The 9201-nt window shown below is 27.5% G+C and overlaps 2 protein-coding genes across 2 annotated transcripts; one reads left to right on the forward strand and one right to left on the reverse strand.

The window, feature by feature from the left end:
• Window positions 1-59: 59 nt before the first annotated feature.
• Window positions 60-4201, reverse strand: LOC103569468 (rhodopsin, GQ-coupled). Its single transcript, XM_014441730.2, has 6 exons — window positions 3461-4201; window positions 2823-3062; window positions 2038-2215; window positions 1570-1811; window positions 771-999; window positions 60-653 (listed from the first exon to the last, which is right to left on the reverse strand). The coding sequence occupies exons 1-6, from the start codon at window positions 3653-3655 to the stop codon at window positions 544-546; spliced, it is 1194 nt and encodes a 397-aa protein (XP_014297216.1). The 5' UTR covers window positions 3656-4201; the 3' UTR covers window positions 60-543.
• Window positions 4202-5796: 1595 nt separating this feature from the next.
• Window positions 5797-9153, forward strand: LOC103569467 (alpha-taxilin). Its single transcript, XM_014441726.2, has 6 exons — window positions 5797-5938; window positions 6485-6565; window positions 6675-7325; window positions 7721-7879; window positions 7952-8845; window positions 8925-9153. The coding sequence occupies exons 2-6, from the start codon at window positions 6491-6493 to the stop codon at window positions 8943-8945; spliced, it is 1800 nt and encodes a 599-aa protein (XP_014297212.2). The 5' UTR covers window positions 5797-5938; window positions 6485-6490; the 3' UTR covers window positions 8946-9153.
• The last annotated feature ends 48 nt before the right edge of the window (window positions 9154-9201 follow it).

Consider the following 9201-nt stretch of genomic DNA (forward strand, 5'->3'; position numbering starts at 1 on the left):
ATATTTATAATTATAAGATTATGTATCAGTGTATTATTTTTTATTTACATCATTTATTTATTTGTTTTTAATTATTAATAAGTACATATATTTGTCTCTAGACAAATTACAATTTTCTTAATTTATGATTAATTAATTTTTTTTTTATGACTAGATTAGCACTTAGAGGAACATTGACCTTTAATAGATACTTGAAAATTAAATTATACAGTAGTAGAATTTAATAACTCCTGAAATTTATGTAGGATAGATCGAAAAGACAAAACGGAGTCTTAATTTTTATATAAAAAAAAACTAAACATTTATAATTTTAACTAAAGTTAATTAACGATTAAAATCACAAGTCAGCAGTAGATTGTTTTTAAATGTCGATTTTGCCTCAGTCTTAATAAATAAATTATTTTAGTTAACATTTAAAATAATAGCGCCAGCAAATTGACAGCCTAAAGATCATTCGTAAGAAACAAATTTCGAGTCTCTTAAATAATAAAAAAAAAAAAAAAAAAAATCCGTTGATTTAATAATAAATAAATAAATTGAAATCTACAGCGTTACTTTATCACAGTGAAGTAAATCTTGATGTTCGACGATAATTGAAGTGAGTGGTACTTCGGTAATTGGCGTCGGAGGATCCTCTCCATGATCATGATGATCTGTAGGGAAAAATAGAAGGATTCAATTTGATAAATATCTTTTTTTACGATGAGTATTTGATAATAATAACAGAGTTGGAGTATTATTTATATAAAAATAAATATTAAATTTTTTACCACTTGAAGAGCTTGAGCGGCTTCGTGCTGGCCAGCAAATATGGCACAAATGTTTCAATAATGAAAATTTATTACTCGGTACGCGTAATAAGACATAGAAATATGGATCCAGAGTAAAGTGGACACCGAGTAGTATATCAGCCGTTTGAAAAAATACTTTAACACTTTTTTTAATGAAATTTGTTGCCTCTTTTAAACTCAAATAATATTGAGCCACAGGTATAGTAATCTGTAAAAGGTAAAAATTTATTTAAATCATAGGCTTCTTTTATCTACACTGTAAAAAATTTGCCAGTTAAATCCAGAGTGAATGCAGAGCGATGTTTAATCATTTAATCCCCTGGAGTGAAGTTTACTCTGAGGAGAAGCTCATTTTAATGTTAAAACTCCAAATTGAAGTAAACGCGGATTTAAATATAAACCGTAATCACTCCGAATTTACTACTGATTTTTTACAATGTAAGTCTACACTATCTAAATATTTACTATTTAAACATCCGGTAAAACAAAAAATTTTTTATTGTATTTAGTAATATTGACATCGGCTCAATAAACTAATCACGTAAATACAACGTGACAATAATAATAAAAACAATAATACTTGTTGTACCTTGTTATCAATTTCACCATAGGGTATCTATTTATTTCAACATTTAATAAAAGAGATAAATTACTACGTTTAATTTTTCTTCTTTTTTCTTTTCACAAATTACTACAATAGGTATAAATTGATCAGACCGCGGGTTAATTTATTTAAGATATTAAATGTCTTCCGTTTTTTTAATTAATTATTTTTTACCATATGAGGCATCCAGCAAATAACGAATGACGTCGAAAGTACAGCCATCAATTTAGCAAATGCTCGTTCTTCACTAGTCGTTCCTATTTCTCCCAACGTAAATGATTTCGAAGACGAAAAAGCTTTATTGTGTGAAGCTGCTCGCGAACATCTTCGCAGTAATTTATTTTTCTGACTGAATTTACCCAGCACTCTTGACACCGCCAAATTGAACCAAACAATCGACAAGCATAATACAGTTCCTAAAACAATTAAATTTAAATATCAGCAAATACATTAATTACTAAGTCACTAAAATGAATACACTGTAAAAAATTCGCAGCTTAAATACTGAGTGGATTTTAATTCTCTCAGAGTGAAATTGACTTCGAAGGGAAGTTTATTTGATTTTAAATCCACATTAACTGAGAATTAACTCCAAATTGTTTACAGTGTAATCTTACACCATTAATAAAAAAAAAAATTTACCAAAAAAGAATGATAGATACGCATAGGCAATATCTACTGGCTGTTTGGCCTCGCGATAACGAGCACACTGTCCATTATCATACCATAGTCCAAACCCAAATAATGGCAGACTCGTTAATGTTAAAGCAGCGATCCAAAATATTACCATAAACTGCACAATCCTTGGATACGTCACGTGCTAAATAAAATGTAAAACAATAAAAAATATATATGATATTTGTTGAATCATTTATGGACCCACATGATTTCTCAAAACGTCCCCAGTGTTTACGTTGGCAAATTTTCAATCGGCTTAACATTCATTTACATTATTATTATTTATTATTATTACCCTACATATTTATAGAATTCATCCACATATTTATAGTTCATTGACAGATTGCTACTTACATATTTATGTATTTACAAAAAATAAATACGAAAACAATTATTCAAATAGGTCATTACTTTAATGCCCATGCGCATTTATTATTAAACAATTGATAATGATAACCCAGTTAATAAAATAAAAATAATAATGATAATGACAGAAGTTGTATAAATTGTCTTATTAGTTGATTTTCATAATATTATTTTTAATAACTGTAATTATTCGAACAATACGAGACTTAAAATGGTTTAATGCTTCATTAATGACCCGAGCACTACTGATAAATAATCAGTAAAGTATTTTTAAAACGTAATAAATAATAATAATTAACCACAACAAAAATCACGTACTCGAAGGAATAATTATAGTAGACTAAGTGTTTTTTCTAATTAAAAAAAAAAACAATTAATTTTACCTTCTGATAAACAAACGGGCGAGTTAAAGCGAGCCATCTTTCAACAGCCATTACGATAGCAACACCGCCGCTAAAAAGACCAAATGTACGCCAGAGTATTCTCAATGCACAAAAATATTGTTGTGTTGCTATTGAAGATGCAAAAGTTGCCACATACATTTGAATCAGTTGTCCCAAAAGAGCGACTAAATCATTTACTGCCAGGCATCGCAGCATCAGCAAATGCTTATGATTTCGTCTCTATATAAAATATATAATATTAATATATATACATATATAAATTTTCAAAAATAATTGTCAAAAATTTAATAATTTTTAATATAAATACAAGGAGACTACTCAGACATAAATTTTTACTTGATACAAAAAATTTAAAAATTCATAAATTTCTTAGCGCCAATAAATCTTTTTCTTTTTTTTGTATTTTAAAATAAATTTTGGTTTTTATGACATTTATCACTTGTAAATTTAAAATTATATAAATAAGTTAATTGTAAAATTATATTTATGACTGATTTGAATTTGAAGGAAAATTTTTGAATATAAGGACAAAAACTGTCATAATTTTTTGACTCGGGCAGTAATTTATTTTTGCATGGATGTATATTTAAAAATTATATAAATATGAATATAAATACCTTGTCTTTATAAAAAAGTATAATCAGAGCAGATATATTGCCCACAATACCCAAAAAAAATACAAGAGTTAAAATTATTAATTGAACAGAAGTTAAACGTTTTTGTGTGGACATGATTTCGGTTAATGTTGTCATCGTCGTGTTTACATCCCATGTGGGCAATGAATTGTTCCATGGTTCCAATGTGCTCGTCATTTTAATTATTTATTCAAAATATTTACTATTTACTTAAATATATACCAGCTGGTATACATGAAATAACACTTTTTAAATTAGTTTCCGCACTTTTGAGTTTTACCAACGCATCTCAGAACTATTTGACTGGTTTCGTTCGTAGTGATTCAAGTAAATGAATGGTAAGTTTAAAATTTTACATTACAGTCTCATTATTCTAAAATTTTTTCCATCGCTCAGAGCGAAATTCGTAGATAAAAAACAATAATTGATTCTTTGAATATTGAATTTTGTTGAAGTAATAATTAAGTAATTAGAATTAACGTCACTACTTTAAAAAAAATACGTAAATAGATTTGTAATAAAATAAAAAATCAGAATTAACGTTACTGCGATAAATATAAAATTTCGTAAAAACGTTATCTCATGATTTCTTAAACACAGTTGGTGCCTTACTGATGCCTGGTGTTAAAACCGCGCGAGTTTTATTACATTTCAATTACATTCGATCTTGCTGGCCTATCATAATCCATGTGAGCATGATACAAGCGAAATTATTGTACCAATGCGCATTTATTTCCACGCATATCACACATCCCTTGTTTTGAATATTATATTATTATTATTTATAGAATACGAGTGCATGAGCGTTCAAATTATTATTAATAAATCACATTGTATTTAATCTATTAAATAATGCAGAGCACGTAAGGCGCCTGCTGCATTGCATTAGTTTTGTCATGCGTCCATCAACTCTCTTACCTGACTACATATGCACCTGATTGTCATCATTGATGGTCATATATAATTTCATATATAAATATGTATGCATATATATGACTATTGGGTACAAAGAAACAAAGAAATTAAATAAATATCGTGAGTTCAAGGTAGTTTATCATAAATTCAATGTCAGCTAAAATTTTTACTATCAATTAAATTATTTTTCAAAAAAAATTAATATCAAGTTATTGGAAATCCAATTTATATTTTTTTTAAATTCTAAGTGATCCGAACTGTGTTATGTCCATTTTGCCTCTCATTTTACTGGCCCTAAAAAACATTTGTCACTTACACAAGAAATTAATTATTTTTAATTCATAATGCAAATTAATTTGGCGGCAAAAATCCTTTTCTGTGTATGAAATATTTTAGGGAGCCTGTTTTATCTTTCACATGGGAACCAAGAAAACTAAGGAGCGATAATAATTAATTATTAATTACAAAAGTATGCGGTTAAATATATCTGTGTAATATAATTTATTAATTAACATATTTAATGAGGTATTGTTAGTAGGCCATTGAATCGTAATTTAAAAATATAAATAATTGTCTGTATGCATGTCTGGATCTGTTATGATTATTTTAAAAATTTTGAATATTTAATAATGAAAATACAATAGAGATTTACAAATATGACGAGGAAATGAATTCAAATAATGTGATAAGTCAAAATCATACTTGCATAATAATATTTCTTACACATTTAATTGCAATTAATTTATTCGGACAGAAACAATGTTCTAAAAATAACTTCGTATGAATAAATATTCAAATTTACCCACCTGAATTCTGTGACTTTTTGTGGAGCAAATTATTCAATTCACAATAATGAGCACGCAGGATTTGAATTGAATTACAAGTCATCTATTAGAACCTTTGACTTATTGTAGAAATTCATTGAAGAAAACGACAAAATTTCGACTCATTCTTTACTAAAATTATTCAAATTTGATAATTACTAAGTCTCAAAAATAATGTAATTTTTACAGTTTCAAAGTAGAGGGACTGCCAATATTTGAATCTGTAATTTTTCCACTATTCTTTTTTCCATGTAAATCTGAAATAAGGAAAAGTACAGAGAAAACTTAATAAAATTTAACATGTTAGTTAAATACAAATAAGAAGTAAAATTGAAATAAAATTTTTCGACTCGAGTAGAAAATTCCACCCTTGTTTTTGAATTTAACTTTTATTTATGGGGAAAATAAAATTTACCCTTGTTGCGCATTAAATGTTATTGAAAGATAGTGTTTTGGCAGCGTGGATCCCGCTGCCCCTACTTGATTTTAAACCTCGACGAATCTAACTTTAAATGTATATGCCTATTCCCAAAATAACTATATGGATTTGGCTTTCAACTCATGCTTCTTTACTTCACTTAGTCACATTTAGTCGATTACGTTCTTTATACAATTATTCATTACATTCATTTTTTACGTTTTTTCCTCAATTAAAAATTACCATACATATATATTAAATTCCCATAATTAATATTTTGATATCAAGTTTCAAATTTCGCCCGTAAGTATTTTATTGTTATTATTATCATTGTTTCATAATTTCATTTCATTTTTAATCTTTGCTTCATTACCTCACACATTTTAATTACTTTAATTAATATTTCCAGTAATTTTATATAAATTGTAATTAAAATACTTAGAAATACTTAAAATAATCTCGTTAATTAATTTTTAATTAAAATTAAAATTCTCAAAACAAAAATTTTTTTTTTTTTAAATTATAAATTTTCGTGATATTTGGTCGTAATTTAAAAATAACAATTATTTATGGATATAAACATAAATAAATATATATATTATACATATATTTATAAACATATATGTGCAGAAATAAATATTATCGATGAAAGATATTATCAGCAGTAAATAAATAAGAGAAATGAAATATCACCAGAGTTAAATTTAAAAATACTCGTGTTGATAATACGAACTAAAAACTAAAATAATATATCTATATATATATTGAAATACCGGATGCATATATACTGCAGTTTATTAACGACAAAACTTTGGGTAAACATTTATTTATTTATTGTATTTTAAATAGAAAACAATGGAACTGGACAAAGAGAGTTTATCAGTTTTGAATACTGTTTTAAATAACCCGCCATCAATTCCTGATGAAGATGTGAGTACATGTTTTTGAATGACTTTAATTAACCTCTGCTGTATGTTATTTAGTAAATCTATTTTTCAGCAAATATTTAAATAAATTTATTGGATTTTTTGTTTGACAGCTGAGTGGGGGCGGAGGAACGCATGGAAAAAAACACAGCAAACCAAAGAAAAAAGATTCGTCATTGAATCACGGTAACGATTTAACGGAAATACTTAAATCAAACAGCTCATTAGACGAAAAATTACAATTAGTATGCAATAAGTATTCAGAAATAATGCATGCGAATCGTAAATTAATGGTTGCGTATAAAATATCTGAAGGACGAGCGAATAAATTGCAGCAGGAAAATGAACAGAGTCAGCAGCAACGATCAAAAGCTGTGTTGGCACGTTCGCGATTAGAAAATCTCTGTCGCGAATTGCAGAAACTCAACAAGGCGCAAAAAGAAGAAATTGATTTGAAGCTACGTCTTGAGGAGGAAAAGAGAAAAGAAATTTCGGCGACATTTCAAAGTGCGTTTGCTGAAATGAGCACTCTTACTAATCAGAATACCGAAAAAAACAGCAAAATGCGAGAGGAAAACTTGGAAATGCGGGAAAAAATAAAGTCAGTACGCGAAAGGATTGAGTTGAGTGAACAGCAGTTGGAAAAAGTACGTCAGCAAGCTCAATTAGAAATAGAATTAGCAGAAGCTAAAATGGCTGCTTCCAAAATGGAAATGACTGCAGAAAAAGAAACTTTGCTGAAAGAAAAACAACAATTATTATTAGTAAGTTTTTTTTTTTTATTTTTTCAAACTGGATTTCAGTAGAAAAATATTTCAATTACAGATAGTAATTTTTTTTGACAAAAAACTTATGAAAATCCTTTCCATAATTATTTAAAAAATATGATCCTGAAATTAACAGACAATTAACAATTTTTCGATTTTTTTTCAATAAATCGATTACGAAAAAATAAAAACTAAAAATATGCACATGTAGAAAATTTAAAAAACTATAAGTACAATTTTTTTAAATACTTTTTTTTTTTATTATTTATTTAAAATTATCCCGCGATTACTTTAAAATACCAAGTAATTTTAAATGAAAAATCATTATTGTGTAAAAATTAAAATCTTAATTTTATATTTCTAAAATTTTGATTAAATTTTTTTTTTTTTAGAAATTAACAGAATATCAAGTACGAATAAGTGAATTACAAGCAACAGAAGTAGGATTGAGAAGTCAAATAAGCATGTATACTGAAAAATATGACGATTTCCAAAACGCGTTAGCTAAAAGTAATCAAGTCTTCAGCGGATTCAACGAAGAAATGGAGAAAGTAATTATACAACAACTAATTATTATCAATTATCGATTGCTATGTTATTAATATATTTAATAAATATTACAGATGTCTAAAAAAATAATAAAACTAGAAAAAGAAACGAGTTTATGGAAGCAAAGGTGGGAAAAAAGTCACGCGTCGCTGCTGGAAATGGCTGCGGACAAGCAGAACCGGGATACCGAGATGTCTAAATTGAATCACAAGTTGTCGCTGCTCCAAGAGTTATGCAAAGCGTTTCAGCGCGAGCGGACGGAACTCCTGGCCCAACTAAGAGCAGTAAATGGTACCGCAGCTTCCAGTGTCCATAACACCAAGCTGGACAAAGTGGACATCAAACAGGTGGAGGAATTGTCCAAAGATTGCCAGCAGCTCAAAGACGACTTGGCGCATTTACAAGATAATTTATCGGAGACTATTGTCGAGACCAATGAGGAAATAAAAACTGAAACGACTGATATTGATGATGATAATAAAGAGGAAGCAACTTCAGAGTCAAAAGATTTACAAGTTGATGGAAAAAATGAAATCGTAGAAATAAAAATAGAAAATGGAGCAGAAGAAAGTAAAATCGAAGAAAATGTAATGGAAAGTCAAATAAAAGAAAGTACATCATCATCAAGTACTGAAATAGTATCAATTACAAATGAAAATGAAGTAAAACCAATTGATAATAATTTAATATTAAATAATAATGAACCTCTTCCAGTATCTCAGTCAATAAATTCATCAAATAGTAATTTAAATATAGAAGCTCAAAAAAATAATGACGATAGCGTTAATTCATGCTCAATAATTAAAAGTACTGATACAGAAAGTCATACAAACGCAAGTACTGACATTGAAGTAAATAAAGTTCCCGAAACAGACGATGGGGAAATTAAAAATAATAGCGATGACTCAAAACCAAATACTAGTGACGACAAAAGTAATAGCTGTCCAGCAAAAAAGAAGAAGGGAAAGGTACTAAGTTACTAGATAATAAAATTTATTACCCTTTGATTTCATTATTTTATTTATTTATATTTTTTGGTGGTTACAGGATGGGAAGCGGAAGAAATAATTTATTTTATACTAATACATTTGTAACAATGAAAGATAATTTATACAATCAATTGAAATAGTAAATTACCTAGACGTATCAATAACTTAATTTTTTTCATACTCATTAAATTATTTATGTAATACATCAGTCATTTAATATCACGAGTAACAAGGAACCCGATTAAAAAAAATTTGTAAGTAAAATAAAAAATAAAAAAAACTTTCTAGCAGAGCAAAGGTATTTTATTTTTAAAAAAATATTATTATTATTTAAA

The sequence above is a fragment of the Microplitis demolitor genome, chromosome 7, assembly GCF_026212275.2.
Source record: "Microplitis demolitor isolate Queensland-Clemson2020A chromosome 7, iyMicDemo2.1a, whole genome shotgun sequence".
In the NCBI taxonomy this organism is placed as follows: Eukaryota; Metazoa; Arthropoda; class Insecta; order Hymenoptera; family Braconidae; genus Microplitis; species Microplitis demolitor.